Source organism: Urocampus carinirostris, chromosome 17 (assembly GCF_059441175.1).
Source record: "Urocampus carinirostris isolate Australia breed hairy pipefish chromosome 17, RoL_Ucar_1.0, whole genome shotgun sequence".
Taxonomy (NCBI): Eukaryota; Metazoa; Chordata; class Actinopteri; order Syngnathiformes; family Syngnathidae; genus Urocampus; species Urocampus carinirostris.
Genome location: NC_142365.1, coordinates 28412619 through 28429948, shown reverse-complemented (window position 1 = coordinate 28429948; position 17330 = coordinate 28412619). Strand labels below are relative to the sequence as shown.

The 17330-nt window shown below is 38.3% G+C and overlaps 1 protein-coding gene across 1 annotated transcript; it reads right to left on the bottom strand.

Moving 5' to 3' along the window:
• Position 1: 1 nt before the first annotated feature.
• On the bottom strand, positions 2-10082 carry nop16 (NOP16 nucleolar protein homolog (yeast)). Its single transcript, XM_088321065.1, has 5 exons — positions 9866-10082; positions 9517-9625; positions 8782-8848; positions 8582-8688; positions 2-400 (listed from the first exon to the last, which is right to left on the bottom strand). Exons 1-5 carry the CDS (start codon positions 9970-9972, stop codon positions 263-265), a joined length of 528 nt encoding a protein of 175 aa, XP_088177191.1. The 5' UTR covers positions 9973-10082; the 3' UTR covers positions 2-262.
• Positions 10083-17330: the final 7248 nt, after the last annotated feature.

The following is a 17330-nucleotide window of genomic DNA, read 5'->3' as shown; positions in this document are numbered from 1 at the left end:
GTTGTGTTTCAAAACATTTACAATTTTAATGGGGCACAAACCACATAACACATCTTCGTTAATACGAAATAATAAAAATAGGTTAATTTTCTGTTCCACTGTATATAAAACCCCTTGATGTATCGTTTTCCTTTTTATAAGAACTGTTCCATTCACACACAAAATGGTGTTATCACTGCAACAGATGCCTTTGTCAGTCGTCTTGTGAAGAGCAGATTCTTGGACATTTTTACTTAAAAAAGGCGCCTGAAGTTTCAAACGGTTAGTGGGACATAGGGGAGGGTAGAGAGGCCATGAATGCATCGTAATGCAGCGAGTGGCAGCGCTTGTACTCGCTGATTTTACGCCTAATCTGCTTGGGTGTGTCCTGGTAGTAGTTTTTCTCGTCCCTGGCCATTGCCTGCAGAAAAAAATCAACGGTGGTAGAATGTCAGACTGATTCAAATGTTGTGAATCAATTGGAATTGGTGTCCGTTTTGTCTATAATTAATCTGCTGCAAGAAAAACAACAACACTGTCCTATTCAACTACAGCCCCCTCAGAGAAAAACGCAAACATTTTGGGGCTTTTGAGGAGACATGCCAATATAAAGAGGCCAAACAGTAAATATGAACAAGTGCCGTTCTGTATGTTTCCCTATCATGATGCCGAGTTTAGAACAGGGTGCATAAACCTTTTTCATGGCCCAATTCAAGCACTTTTCAAGGCTAATTTTCCATTTTTACCAGTACCTTCAAAATGTAAAAACCCTGTGCCGATCAAAAGAACAATTGTTTTGTTGACGACTAAAATGAAGTTGCAATGTTGCTGGTAACATACTTTGTGCAATTTTGAGTTGTTTCCATCTACAGTATGATCTACGATCTTTTTGTTTCAATGGGCTAATATAAACTGACATGAATTCTGCCATTTTGCTTCAACAATGCACGTACAGCTTGGCTACGTCAGACTTGTTTTGATATTGATTGCTTCTGAAAGGAGTTGGCTTTTATTTCTATTTTTTTCCAGCTTTTAGAATAAACTTTTCTTTATTTGAAGCAGATTCCAAATTATCCAATAGAGGGCGACAACGATTCATTATGAATATTAGTTTGATCAGTCTAGTGATCGGATGCAAACTCACTACAATAATTTAACTTTTGATTCTTTTAATTACAGTAAGTGAATCTTTGATAAGAATAATACGAAAGTAACAAAACTGAAGACACAAGCGGTTCAACACCGAGTCGAATATTTATTCAACATGGAATCAAAATGGAACATAGAACATTTATTTCAGGGACATTCGCTGTGCGATGAAATTAGTAATTATCGTGAGAAAAAAACATACCAGGGGGAGTGGTTGAACTAATTGACGATAGAAGTTAGTATTATCTAAAAGTAACTGGATTTCTATTTTGGTAAGATTAATTCAGGATATTCATTTGGTACAGGCTTTTTGGCTGAAGTTACCTAGCCCACAAAACCTCACTTCAAATTGTTTTAAAGCAAACGGGGAGACGATTAAAACGGAATCGCTGGCATGTATGAATATCCTAACCTGACAAACCTGTTACAAACAAGTGGGTCACTTATGATTGTTACATAGTCAGGAATGCTTCAATTGCAATTGCAAACTTCATATCATTCATATCATATTATTTTAATCCATTCAAGATCCTTGGTCCCAGTAATGAGACTTGGGTACATTCTGGAACGGTCCATCAGAGAACGTAGTCATTTCACCCATTCCAAAGGTCTAAGTTCTTCGAACATGTGTGGCATTTAAATGTTCAGTTCTGTCTGTAGTAACAAAACGCACAACCAAAAGGGTGGAAGGAAAAAAAAGGGGAAAATGTGGTCCTGACGTAACAAAGCCATACGTAGTAGGGCTGCACGATTTGGGGAAAATGCCTAATAGTGATTTTTCACACCAGCAGTGTCTGAAATAACGCTTGCCCGGACGCCTGGGGCGTGCGTCTTTTACGTCGGGCGTACAACTTACAAAACGTCTCCGCCCAGGTGGCCAACAACTTTTTCAAGAAAAAAAATCTTTAGTTTTTTTTTTTCTTTCATCAAATCAAACGTTTGCTTTATTCCGATTTTGAAATCTTTGTTCGGTTTGGAAATTTCAGTTAGTTTTGCAATTTGCATACTCGGCAGCCAATCAGAAGTCTGCATCGAATAACTTCGTGCTTCTGGACTTTCCTGAGCACTATAAAATGCATTTGCATATCATTTTCCAAAGTAGACTCACAGAGAACACAAGAAAAATTGATACGTGGTTCGGAATCATGCCAAAACTTCAGCCCCAGAAGAAATATTCAAAAGAAGCTAACAAAATTAATGACACTACAGACAACGCAACGCAAACATTGCATGAATGAAGATGAGTAAATACAGGTAGATACTGATGGCACATGGAAAACAGAGATGAAAACATGCAATGAATGTTATAAGTAGATCTATAATAAACTTAATTTTAAAGTGTTGTTATGTTATATATTCTGATTATCAATCCTTAATACTTTGCAACAATAGGGTTTTTTGCGATTAGTCGTCTTATTGTGTTTCAAGTTGTGAAAAATGGGGCAGGCAACTTTATGGCTGGGCAGGCAACTTTTCAGAGTTGTCTGTGCTGGTTGTCTGCCCAGTTACTTTTTGTCATGAGTTTCAGACACTGACACCAGTATTGCAATTTCGAACCAATTTTTGATCTTAAAAGGAAAGTGCATTTTCTGTGTCTTTTTATGTTTTTTTTTTGAGTACTTAACCCTTGGATGCATGACCTACCAGTTCATACACTCTTCCATGAGTGGGGTTGATAACTAAAAACATTCTTTTAATCATGACATCATGTCATACACATGTTTTATGAGGGATACTTGGAATATGACAGTGATTTTTTTTAAGATCTTGAAAAATAACCCATGGGATCATTTTTGATCCCACTAATGCATCTGGGGATTAATACTAGTGACATGGTTTAATGCGCCAGAGAGCAAAGAGGTGTCTGTATTATGTCACCAGTCACTGGTCTTTTTGGAGACTCAAATTGGCCACTTTTGGAAATGCCTTGACATACCCTGTGAAAAAAGTGCTAAATACTAATGTTTTTTAGGCTGTGATCAAATTTGACATGGGACCAGGTAAGGCTTCAAGCAATTGTAAAAGCTGTTGTCAAGCTAAGATGCCCATGCTACACTTTTTTGCAGGCATGTGATTGCAAAAAATAAGGCTAAAATAAAAGCCTATTTCTGTGTGTTGCAAGTTTGATTGCTCATGTCAGCAGCACTTGCAATGATTATTTTAGTTGGGGACAATACTTCAGAGTGTTGCATTTAATTTACTTTGGTTACGCCTTGGGTTGAGATTTTAGGTGAATTGTCAGTAATTCTTTCACAACAAAAGCTTTGGCAGATTTGGGGTTTTTAAAGGTGTGTTTTTCTCCAGACAAAGTAGAAGACTAATCAGGGACGAAGTTTAAGTAAACTGCGTCTTTTGGGGAGCTTTGTTAGGGTTTGCTGTTTATAAATGTTTGAAAATAACTGCAGAGCTGTTATCCACAATCGCACTACGTCACATCACAATATCAATTAGATTTTGGTTAATCGTGCAGCCCTTGTGCGGAAATCCATAATACAGTAGAAAACGAAAAGGAGTCTTCAAAAAGAAAAAGCGGAAAGGTCTTGGGGGTTAGGATGTGTCTTAGGGTGGTCCTTAATGGGGGTCGAAATTTTTTTTTTTAAATATTGGGCTCTGACCCCCCGCATATGTTCTTATATCGATAAAAACACACTGTGTGCAATTTTGAACAATTTGGATAATATTTAGAGGTAGCTCAACGACTTTGAAATTTCCCAAAATGGTAAAATTTTGGCAATTTTCGAGAAAAAACGGAAATCTTAACCCTATGTGTACGGCGTTTTAGAACATCCAATTTCAGTCCATTGCTTATAATTGTAACACAAGAAAAGTTACAAGTAACTTTGTACACTAGGTCTGATATAATGTGCGAAAAATCCTTATTTTTCATACCAAAATTTCAGAGGCCTTGAGCGACCTCTAAATATCCTTTGATTTTGATGAAACTTTGCCTAATTACGTTTTGTATATATTGGAACATATTCAAGGGGTCAGAGCATGAAATTTTAAAAGTCGAAAAATAAGGACCACCCTAATGTGTCTGTTGGGTCTGCGGGCAAACATAAAATTGGAGGGAGACATGAATAGAGTAGTTGTTGTTGTGCTGGGCTTATTGGCCCTACACTCCGAAGGAGAGTGCATTCAATCTTACAAGATCTTTTATTTTTTAATTTTATTTTACTTATTTTAAGTTATACTTTTGCATGTTTTCAGAGAATCTGTGTCTTAATTAATTCAAATATTGTAAGTAGCTTTTGTTCTGTTTTTTTTTATCATTTATTTATAGCGCTGAAGAGTTCATATTTTTAATTTTATTTGACTGTTTTGCATTTTCAGGGATATTGTGTTGTTCTTCGACTTTAAATCTGTGTAAAAAGCTGTGAATATTTCAATTCATATTTCATGTGTTTTTTAAGGATTCCCTGCAAAAAATCTGAAGTTTAGAATTAGTAAATAATTTGGTGCAGTATGTTTGATTATTATTTATATTAAATAGTTTAAAAAAATCAGAGCTGTTTGGGAGTCGAAACAGCCAGCTCTTAGTGACCCAAGCTCAAAGAGCAGGTTTTCGAAATAGGGTGTGACGCTGACGTCAGCTCTTTTACACCTTTACTGCCCCCTTGGGGACGGGAAGGAGTATTTTGTATTTAAAAAAAAAAAATCATAACGAGCAAGAGGCTTGCTTTGTTTTCTTACATACTCAGAAATTTACTGCAGGCCAGATTAAATCATCCAATGGGCCGGATCTGGCCGGCGGGCGACATGCCTGATCTGTTTCAGGAATTTGTCTTACACGGTACCTGCTATTTAAAATATTATCAAAGAACTCTTATGCAGACACTGCTGCCTATTTCAGATACTTTTGAGGAAAGTTGTGTTATTTTAAAAGTTTCCGACAACAAAGTGTAGTCAGAAACTCTTGGAACACAACACATCTTTTTTGCTTGCTAGACTGTTGAACTAGGAAATAAATTGAAGGACCACAATATAAAGGCCTGGTATTATGCCACAAAAATGAAATTTGAGATTATATACCCACCCAATCCATCTGTCAAATTTTATTAAATAAAAAAAGGCAAAATTTCACAAAAATAACTGACATTCAATTGGAAAGTTACAGTTGAACCTTGTGCAAAACTCACTCCTAGTTCATCAGTCACTTGATTTACAATAACTTAGTATCTCTTGTTTGATAATCAGCACCAGCTTTTAGTAATTGAAATTTCTACTCCTGGCTTTGAATTTACATTTTTTAACATAACATATGAATCAAATTAAGAATTAAATCCTAGCCATGTTGCACAAGCAAGGAAAATAATACATCTTAAACGCACAGCATGTTGAATTTGACCGCTATATGTCACTGTTTTGTGCAATATAACCTAAATGAGTACTACAAAAAAAAACAAGGAAGAATAGAAACTATGGAGACTCAAATTGCACATTTTCACAAGGTTTTTGGGAGTACCCATAGGAGCAAGATGACAATTGAGTCAGCTCCCTCTATGAAGGCCTCAATAAATTCAAATTTCTCGACCTACAAGTACAGTCAAAAATTGCGCGTTTATGATAGTTAATGATTTTTTTCTTATTATTCAAATACATTTTTAAATGAAGCTTTTATATTACAAAAAGGCGCCAAATAATACACACAGTCCTTTTAATGCTCGAATGTCTTATACATCAAAAACTACGGTACATAGATAATTACATAAATGTGAGCTAATAAACCTTACCATTTTATAACTCTTCGTTGCTGTTATGGACTTTCTGGACTAGTTTACAGGCTTGGGGCGTCGTTGCTGTCCTGCACTTTCCGGACAAATTTCAACCTGTTACCAAGTGTTCTTTTATTCATGTTTACTATGTTTGTGTACTGCAATTCAATGCTAAATCTAGGCCCCTTCTCAAGGTTTTTTTTTTCCTCACGCTAAGGTTTTAAGTTTTTCCTTGCCCCCATGTTAGTTTAAGATCAGGCAATGGTGTAGTTGTAATCCTGTGCAGTCCTTTGAGACATTTTTGTGATTAAGGGCTATATAAATAAATGTGACTGGACTCAACAATCCTGCAAAATGTGCCTAAAATCCTAATCCAAGACGTACCCAAAGTACATTAAATGTTCTTGTACAGAGAATCTGGAAAGTTTTGGTCTCTTTTGAAAGGTAACACTCTGAAATCTTGTCCCCAACTAAAAAAATCACCTCAAGTGCTACTATCATTGAAAAATCTAAGTTGGAACCCACACAAATAGGTTTTTATTCATGCCTGATTTTTTTTTTTGCAATCACATGCCGGCAGAGGAGTGTAGCATGGGCATCTTAGCTGGGACAATCACTCTTAGACTTCTGGTTAGGGCAGCACCATGTGAAGACGTGTTTTGTTAAGATTTCACGTGAACCCCCCCCCCACTTTCAACAACTACGCTCTAAAATACAAAACTTTTTACGTTTCAGTGTTGAGGCACTTTTGCAATTGCTGGACGGGAACAACGCCACCCAAAAAGCAACCTTTCAGCAGGAATGAACAAGAGTCGAGAGCTGAGGCCAATGCTAGTTCAGGTGGCCTAGCATGTCAGGTGGCTACTGCTAAGCAAAACACAACGGGGAACCAATGCAGGGTCTGAAACGGGAGCTGTTGGACAAAATAGAGGAAGCAGCAGAAACTCAAGCAGAGCTCCGTAATGCCATCTGACTCATAAATTTAAGGCTAGCGCTGGAATCCGGCGTTAATGAACACTTAGACGTGATAGCCACGCTGGATTTAGACATGGCTCTCCTTCAGAAAGATTTGGTCTCCCTTAAGGTTAAATGTGATGACTTGGAGGGACGCTCGCAGCGCTGTAGCGTCAGGATAACCAAAATAAAAGAAGGCAGAGAAAATGGACAGAAGGCATACCGGTATGTGGCGGATATGGTAAAAGACACGCTGGGCCTTGAGAAGCCGGCGTGTTTGGACAGAGCTCACAGAAATCTTTGTGCCAGGCCCGAGGACGACCTGCCGCCTAGAGCGTCGTCCAGTGGCACTACTTCAAAGAGAGGAAGCTACTTTTGAAGAAGGCGGCTGAAATTGGGGTGCTGACACCTAATGACAATGACCGCATCCGCATCTTACCAGACTATACACAGGGGGTGAGTAAACAACGCGCTGCATTCTCAAAGGTGAGGGGCCTACAACGCGGCTGTACTGGGGTCCGGAATGGACTGAGGTACCCACGCAACAGAAAATTTCTACTTTGTCTGGAGAAAAACACACCTTTAAAAACCCAAAATCTGCCAAAGCTTTTGTTGTGAAAGAATTACTGACAAAATGACTGCAAAGTTGATCGTGGCTTACCTTCACCTATTAAAAGACGCTTAAATGTGTGAAGTGAAGGACTGATAATGGCACGATTCGTTTCTTACATTGTTAAGTCACATTAAGTTTCAACTGTTTGTTTTTCCCAAAAGCTTTCTCCCTTGTGTGTGGTTGTAATGTTTAGGGTGGAGCGGGGGTATTTTGACAATTTATCTAAAGTCAAACCACAATTCATAGGTTCGGGTAGGAGCCTGCATGGTAAGCAATGGATACCAGGAAGTACTTCCGTCTCCTTTGAGACCAGATTTGATTTGTTTTTCTTCCTTTTTTTTAATGTATGTTATATTGAAATATATTGCATGTTATGTCAGATTTCTGTTTTTGTATTTCGAGTGTAAGTCATTATTTAAATCGGTGACGAAGAGATTTGAAGCCGAAGTAGGTCATGACAGTTTTCTGAATACAGTCATTTATAAGCTACGGCTGGTTAAGGACCGGGAAAAAAAAGCTTGCAATATGTTTAGAGTAGTGTCAATAAAAAGGTCAGAGGCTTGAGGCAATATTGGATATCAGGTCACAGGTCTGTTTACTTTTAAGAGCGAATTATGGGGTGAAAAAGAGGGATTACAACAAGTAACCTCAAATGATGCAGAAATGCTTTTAAAGTGGATATTTTTGTTCCTGTCAGCATTATCGTATGTTTTGGAATAAACATTTTACACGGTTGGAGTTACTGGACTTTGGTGAAAGTTACAAGACCTTGTATGCAGAGAATCAAATCATCATCTGACTATTAGAGTATGTTATGGGTGAGGTATGCCAGCTTTATTGTTTTGGGGTATCTTGTTTCAGACTGAACGTGATGTTTCTGTGATGAGTGTATTTTGAAATGGTAAATAATGTCTTGAATCCCAATAGTTTAAGATTTCCAATTATATGTGACATGGCCGATTTCAGTGTCTGCTGACATCGTGAAGATCTCTTTGTTAATCAATAGTCTTCCGGACGTCGGAATGTCAAGGAGTAAATATGTCAACTCGTTCATTTTATGGATTTTTGTTTTAAATGCTTTATATAAGTAGGAGTTGAATGTTTTTTCTCCAATGATTAAACACATTAAAAACTTGGACAACAGTAACAAGCTTAGTTGACGCTTTCTCACCTTGTAATTGTCTTTGTGTTCACGGATCATATGCTGAACGTACTGAATCAAGTCTTTCGACAATGTTTTTTTGTCCTCCACTGGCAGGTTGGCCTCCTCCTCAAGTTCTGTTCAAACAGGTCCAGGGCGTTGAATCAAACGGGTACCTTATTTTGAGGCAGATGAAATTCGGCCCTTGTTTTATCACGAACAAAACTTACGTTGGACGACATAGGGCTTGGTCACAATGTGGGTGGGAGCATTCCTCTTCTTTTCTACCCCAACGAGCTGTTAGCAGTGAAAAAAAGTATGTATATACACATGTATAGATGCTGACTTAAATAAATATACAAAAATACACAGAAGGCTTCCCCCAATTTGGTAAAATAAACCAAATTCAATAGCTCCAATTTCCCTTTACTCTGTTTGTACAGGTGCTTGAAATTGCTGAAAATGCTTAAATTTTAGTCTTGTGTTTTCAAAGATTGAAAGGTGCTTGAATTTTGGGTGAAATGCTTATACTGTAAATGCTTGCATTTGTTGCCATAATTCTTCACAAGCCTGCTTAAAAATAACGCCAACACTGCTCTTTGGTGGCTCAGCTTTGTCGTAATAGGTCTTCCCTCACAATTAACTGTAACCTTCATTAGTTTGTACGGCATTGTGCTATGAAGCATCAACGCAGAACATGGAAAAAATTAAATAAACCCCTATATGAGAGAGATTTGTCTCAAAAAACAAATAGGATTGCTATTTACTCAGGATCCTAAAATGGTACATCTTGATGAATGCACATGCAAGATTACAGATTATTTGTGACTGTGCAAAATACATGATTCACACTGGATTTCTTCTTTGAATGGTACAGGTGAAAATTGATATGAAAGTCCTTAAAAATTACTTGAATTTGGCCATAAAAAGGTGAACAAACCCTGTCTGTGCGAATTACTACTTACATTATTTTTATTGATAGGAAAACTGCGATTTGGGTCAGACACCAGGCCCATCTCTCGCAGATTCGAAGTCGTAGACTTTTTAGAATCCCATGCTTCTCGGATCTGTTTACTAGACAGAAAAAAAACACAAATGTTGAAATTCCGGTACATTTTCATGTATTATACGAATTTGAACGTGCATAGCATGCACTACAGCGTTGTAACGGGGATTTATTATAAACCCCAATAGTAGTAGATTACAAGCTGCACTACAAATGCCTTTGGCGTATTGCTTTATTGAATAGTACATACATTTAATATCGTATTAAATGGCAAGTATATACAATGTACAGGAAGGGATCGTTCTTACTTTTCTATCCTTGGATTAGATTTCTTGATAAACTTCCTTTTTAGCTTTTTTCGTTGTTTATTATAGTTAAAAGTATTTTTCTTGCTCTTCTTCTTGGCTTTCACCATGTTTTTTCTTGAATTAGAGCTTTTCGTATGGTAATGCTATGAGTGGCTAGCAACGGAGAACAACGTGTAGTTGCAAAAGGAAGTTACGTTGATTAACTTCTGGTCATGTGATTTTCAGTCATTGTTTTTCCAAACGTTGTTTTTATTCTATAAGATAATTTTAACATTTTAATATTAAACAGGCACACTTGTTTTACTATAAAAGGCCATACAATTACAAATTCTGCCTCAATATCCAATAATAAATTAGCCGAAGCAAACGCACTCCTGTGGTCATGTGACTTAGAACCGAACCTAACTTTGGGCCAAATTACGGTCGCGGGTCAAATGCAGCTCATCAGGCTTTATCACCTGGCCCACCAAATAATTTAACCCAATGCAGCTCACAAATCCAAATATTTGCCCACCTCTGCTCTAGAGTTTTTTTTTACAAAACTTTTCCTTCTTTTATTTACTTGTTCAAAATCCTGCAAGTGAAACACAAAGCTGCATATGTAAAATTACATATAGATCTGTTTTTAATAGTTGGAACAGGCGACATTCTATGTTCAGAGTCAGTGTCTGGCTGGTAATTATTCTTATTCTTATTATGATTATTATTAGTAGTAATAGTAGTAGTAGTAGTAGAAGTAGTAGTAGTAGTAGTAGTAGTAGTAGTGTTAATAATAATAATCAGAATTATTATTTATTATCATTATTATTATTATTATTATTATTAAGTCAAGTCATGTTTATTTGTATAGCCCTTAATCACAAAGAGTCTCAAAGGACTGCAGAGACCACAGATTATTGCAAACCACAGACTATTATGACACCATCCCCTGATCTAAAACCTACATGAAGGCAAATAATACACAGATATTGTCAACATAAAATATAGGTTATTCATATGCTATTGAATAGAAGCGTGTTTTAAGGATAGATTTAAACATTTCCACTGAGGTTGCAGATCGAATCTCAGGGGGAGGGGCATTCCACAGCACCGAGGACCGAATGGAGAACGCTCTCAAACCTGCGGATCTCTTCTTGGCTCTTGGGATCACTGGTAGACCAGTATTTTCAGAGCGAAGGCTCCGGACCGGAACATAGGTGGAAATTAAATCTGAAAGATATGAGGGAGCAAGTCCATGCATGATTTTATATACCACCAACAGAACCTTAAAATCATATCTTAAGCAGGTAGCCAATGCAGGTTAGCTAAAATTGGGGTCATATGATCAAGCGCGGTGGGTAGCAAAGCTAGCTGCATACAATTTTGACCTGAAGTACATTCCCGGCCCAAAGAACATCGTAGCCGACGCTCTGAGCCGTGAGCCATTTGTACGGTCATGTGTGGGTCATCGCCTTGTTACCGAGCCCTATACCTCGCTGTTGGACCATCTGCCACACTAAATTGTGGAAATTTGGAGGCCTGCCTCACTGAGATAAAAGAGTGGATGTCACCCAATTTCTTGCGTCTTACCTCTGAAAAGACCGAAATGTTAGTTATTGGTCCATCTAAATGCCGTGACTTATTCTCAAAAACTCCTGTGAACATTGACAAATGTCACATCACACAGAGTGACTCGGTTTAAAATTTAGGTGTCATATTTGACCCCGATCTGTCCTTTCAAACACATGTGAAGAAAATCACTAGACCCACTTTCTTCCATCTTCGCAACATTGCTAAAATTCGTCCTATACTGTCTCAGTCGGATGCGGAGATTATAATTCACGCGTTTGTTACCTCCCGTCTCGATTACTGTAATGCACTACTCTCCGGTCTCCCGAAGTCCAAAATCAAGTCTTCAGGTGGTACAAAATGCTGCAGCGAGGCTATTAACTAGGACAAAAAAGTCCAATCACATCACGCCGATTTTGGCTAACCTGCATTGGCTCCCTGTTAGCCTAAGATGAGATTTCAAGGTTCTCTTAGTATTATACAAAATCATACATGGACTTGCTCCCTCATATCTTTCAGATATGATTTCCCCCTATGTTTCGGTCCGAAGCCTTCGTTCTAAGAGCGCCGGTCTTCTGGTGATCCCAAGGGCCAAGAAGTGTTCCGCTGGTTTGAGAGCGTTCTCCATCCGGGCACTGGTGCTGTGGAATGCTCTTCCCCCTGATATCCGTTCTGCAACCTCAGTGGAAATGTTTAAATCCAAGCTTAAAACACACTTCTACTCTATAGCATATGAATAACCTATACTTTTCTTGGACAATATCTTTGTATTATTTGTGATTGCAACATCCTTTGCTGTCTGGTAATCCTGTAAGGGTGATGCCACATGTGCGGTCTGAAAGAGGGATGCCACATGTGCAGTCCCTTCTCAAGGCTTCTTCATTTTCCTCATGTTGAGGTTATTGAGTTTTTCCCTGCCCTCATGTAGGTTCCAGATCAGGGGATGGTGTAATAATAGTCTGAAAAAATAGTCTGTGTAATAACCTGTGAAGCCCTTTGAGACTCTTTGTGATTAAGGGCTATACAAATAAAAATGACTTGACTTGACTTGACTTTCTTGTCTTAGTTAAAAGCCTCGCTGCAGCATTTTGTACCAGCTGAAAGCTCTTGATTTTGGACTTCGGGAGACCGGAGAGTAGTCCATTTTACACATATATATATATATATATATATATATATATATATATATATATATATATATATATATATATATATATATATATATATATATATATATATATATATATATACAGTAATAAGGTCTTGGGAACCTCCTGTGTGGGTTCAAATACAGCTACCAACCTACCTGTGAGTTTGTATGTTCTCCCCGTGCTTGTGTGCGTTTCCTCCGGGCACTCCAGTTTCCTCCCACATTCCAAAGACATGCATTTCAGGTGCATTGGCCGGTCCAAATTGTCCCTAGGTGTGAATGAGCGAGCGAGTTGTCTGTCCCTGTGTGCCCTGTGATTGGCTGGCAACCAGTTCAGGGTGTCCCCTGCCCACTGCCTGATGATTGCTGGAATGGGCTCCATTATCCCCCGCGACTCTACTGAGGATAAGCGGTGTAGCTAATGAGATGATATGTGAGATAGATATATATAATATATATATATATATATATATATATATATATATATATATATATATATATATATATATATATATATATATATATATATATAATGTTCTTTTCAGCCATTTTGAACTGTAATTTGAATCAGGGGTCTCAAACACACAGTCCGGGGGCCATATTTGCATAAGTTACCGTGTCACTCGGAAATGAAACTCGATGTCATTGAATGGCACGTCTGGAGGGCACACCTCCAGATTGGGAACATATTTGCAAGTTGGCCAATACAGGAGTAATATGCTCAAATTTTTTGTCTTAGTCAAGAGTCTAGTTGCCGCATTCTGAACTAGCTGCAAACTTTTGATGCTAGACATCCGGAGACCAGTAGGCAATACATTACAGTAATCAGGCATTGAAGTAATAAACGTATGAATTAAAACCTCTGCATCTGATTGGGACAGCATCGAACGAATCTTCGCAATATTACGGAGGTGGTAGAAAGCTATTCTAGTAATAATTTTCACGTGTGACTGAAACAACAGATTAGGATCAAATATAACACCTCGATTTTTGACGGAGTCACTATGGGTGATATTACATTCTTCTAGGTTTAGGGCAGTGTTTGAAAACAACTTACGACAATGAGCTGGACCAATAATCAACATTTCAGTTTTTTCTGGGTTAAGGCGCAAAAAAATTAGAGTGTTTAGAGGTCAGATAGCCATAATTAACATATTGCATCCTGTCTGACAGGTAGAACCTATACCACGAGAGTACAGTTCCTGAGATACCAATGCACTCCAGACGAACAAGTAATATGTTGTGATCGACAGTATCATAGCAGCACTGAGATCCAGTAGCAGTAACATTGATGAGGCACCGGAATCTATTTCTAAAAGGAGATCATTGGTTACTTCAGCTGTCTCAGCAGAGTGATTTGCCCTAAACGCTGACTGGACAGTTTCAAAGAGGCTATTTTCCGACATGAAGTCATTTAGATGCTGTGCAACGACCTTTTCAAGTAATTTTGCAAAAATGGCAGCTTTGACACTGGCCTATAATTACTTAGGCTTTCTGGGTAAAGGTTAGGTTGCTTAAGCGTAGGTTTAATGACGGCAGACTTGAGGGCTACAGGAACAATTCCCGAGGATAGCGATATATTAATAATATTTAAAACTAATGGTCCTAAGATCCCAAACAGATCCTTAACCAGTGAAGCTGGGAACGGATCAAGCAAGCAAGTAGTTTGTTTGGCCCTACTGACCATGTGTGTAAGACTATCAAGGAACAAATCATTGAAACTGGAGAATATTTCTGAACAACCGCCGACACGGTCCTTACCTAACACCTCCGCATCTTTGAGGCAGGACGAGGTTGCAGAGCGTTCATTTAAGATTTCATTCCTAATGAGTTGAATATTTCTATCAAAATATTCCATAAAGTCATTGGCAGAATAAGTAGGACTGTTTGGGTTAAGTTGTTGTCTGGTAAATTTGGCCATTGTGTCGAACAGAAATTTCGGATTATTTTTATGTGTAACAGTAATCTTAGAGAAAAACGATGCTTTAGCTGAGGCAAGAGCTACTTTATATTTTAGCAAGCTGTCAAACTAGGCCAGTCGGAAGACCTCCAGCTTTGTAGTGCTACATTTTCGTTCGTTTTAAAAACAGTAGGGGTACCAGGAGTAAATTTCAACTTACTTTCCGATAAAAGAGCAACGCCGCCATCTTTTTTGCATGGTCGTGCCAAGTGCAAACTCACAAAGTTAGGGGGAGGTGCCTCATTTAACACTACAAACTCATTTGGTTTTAGCCAGGTCTCACAAAGGCCAATAAGATTAAGATTGTGTTTATTAATAAGGTCATTGTCAAGTAAAGCTTTGGAGGCTATAAACTCAATATTCAGAAGGCCAAGTTTCAGCACTGTGGACTGAGCTGGACCCTTTCCCGAGTTTTGAATCTTAATGGTAACCTTAGTGGTAACCTGCACATGATTATACTGTGCCTTGTATGGCGGCAGGTGCGACAAGAATTCCATATCACAGGAATATTGTTGACAGGTGGAGTAGCAGGATGACTAGTGGTAGAAAATAATGTCATTTCTTCTCCCTCCTCACCTAACAAGGGAGAATCAGAGGTAAGAAGCATAGAAGAAGATGCTATAGAAGAGTACAGATCAGGGTGTGTGGTGCAGGCAATGGAACGCTCTAAACTACAAAAACTATGTGAATTGCACGAATCTAGCATAGCGCTAGTTAGCTCTAGCAATACAGACTCCACACCTGTGGTTACAGGTTCACTAATCACCTGTGACCTGGCCTGCACTAGTGTACCCTGTCATGGAAGGCTAGGGATCATATTGACTGAACCATTTCAAGGCAGTGAAGTATTTGCGAAGCTGTGTTGTTCACGTTTTTGTTTTGTTTTACTTTTTTTATTTTGCTTATTTCAACATATTTAAAGGTGGTGTTCACAACTTCAAAATATTGTACTGGCTGACGCCATCTTCTGGCTTAAATCATCATTGCAGCTCCTTTTGTTGCGTGTGCAATGATGTAAAATGCTCAAATAAACTCTTCCTTTTTCATTTTCTTCGGGGTTTTGGTTGGCATTTGGACTGTATTTGAAGCAGTCCTTTTCTTACTTTCACCATTTTCATCGTAGAAAAATAATAATTTAAAAAACGCCAACACGCGTGTAAAACCACTCTCCTCACCCCCAAATCCCTGCCTGCTTCTCTCCAGTGTAATACGCTCTGTACCCGGAACGCTAAGGGTAAACATAAGATATAAGTAGATATGTGCAGTGGGAGAAAATATATAACAGCTCTTTAAACTCGGTTGGGCATTGTCAACACAAAGATAATAGAGAAAATATATGATTTTAAACTTTTAAGGACACATTCATTAAGGAAAAGCGTTTTTCAAAAATGCTATAATTTTTGTGGGTGCTTGTGTTGATTTTGTGGGTGCTTGGGCAACTCCCAAAACGGGCTGGTTACGCCCATATTTGGACAATTGATCAAAATTTAAATATTAATGAAGAAACCAGCTCAGTAGCCTAGATGGTAGTGTGCCCGCTTTGAGACTGGGAGGTCGCTGGTTCGCGCCTCGGCCGAGACATACCTAATTGGTATAATGGCGGCGCCCTCTGTTGGCTGCGGCTGCATAGACTCGCTACAACGGGTCAGGTGTATCGACATTTCGTTCTGTGTACATTGTTACAAAGAATGACAATACAAAGGAAATTATTATTATTATTATTTATAACGGTAAATTATGCTAAATGATAAGAGAAAGCCGGCGCCTATCCTCTTTTACCAGCAGAGGGCATAATTGAGCAATTTATAACGAACGGGGCTACTGATAAGAGTAAATGTACCGGTATGTGATTTATTCTAAAAAAAAAACATTGAATACTAAATATAATGGTTATTTTGACACATTTTTGTTTCGTTTGCATATATTTTATTTCGGGTTCCCATAACACTTTTAGTTTTTGATAAATATGTTTGTCCTTTCATAAATGCGTGCTTTTTTGTGTATAGTATTCAGGGCTCGTACACCTTTTTATGACCAAATTCAAGCACTTTTAAAGAAACAGTGCTTAATATTTTGTGCCTCGTAATGGTAGAAAAAAAAAACCTTTCAGATTCAGTGAAAAAAAACAACATTATTTTAATGCTAGGCAAAAAAAAATTATAATATCGATGTTATACAAAAAGTAATCCGTCGAGTAATTTAGTAATCTCATTATTAGCTGCACCGCTTATCCTCAGTGGGGTCGCGGCGGGTGGGTGGGGTTGCTGGAGCCAATCCCAGCAAACATCGGGCAGTGGGCAGGGGACACCCTGAACTGGTTGCCAGCCAATCGCAGGGCACACAGGGACAGATAACTCGCTCGCTCATTCACAGCTAGGGACAATTTGGACCGGTGTTATGCCGAGAAATGCATCCCTGCTGAGGTTTGCATCCCCTCGCTACTATAACCCGCTTTTACCTCGTTTTATCTCACTTTTATATCACTTTTCGGGTATGTAATGGCGAACATATAACAAAAACCACTTCGTCTTGTATTTGTTGGGAATGTAATACAACTTAAACTATTCCGTCTTTGTATTTGTTGTGAATGTAATCGAACGGTAATGCACACGCAGCACACCGTATATAAATCACTTTTGGGAACTGTTATGCACTCTACCGTAAAGCTTATTATGCTGAAATAAGCTTTACGGTAGAGTGTATAACAGTTTCAATACGAGCAATTTGAATAGAAAAAGACAAAATAAACATGTTACCTGCTCAAAAGTGATTTGTATACGGTGTGCATTGCCGTTCGATTACTTTCA

Coding starts and splice junctions, on each gene's coding strand:
- nop16 (XM_088321065.1), bottom strand. CDS start 9,972: ATGGTGAAAGCCAAGAAGAAGAGCAAGAAAAATACTTTTAACTATAAT. Junction 9,626..9,865: donor TCTAATCCAAGGATAGAAAA/GTAAGAACGATC, acceptor TTTTCTGTCTAG/TAAACAGATCCGAGAAGCAT. Junction 8,849..9,516: donor TTCCTATCAATAAAAATAAT/GTAAGTAGTAAT, acceptor CACTGCTAACAG/CTCGTTGGGGTAGAAAAGAA.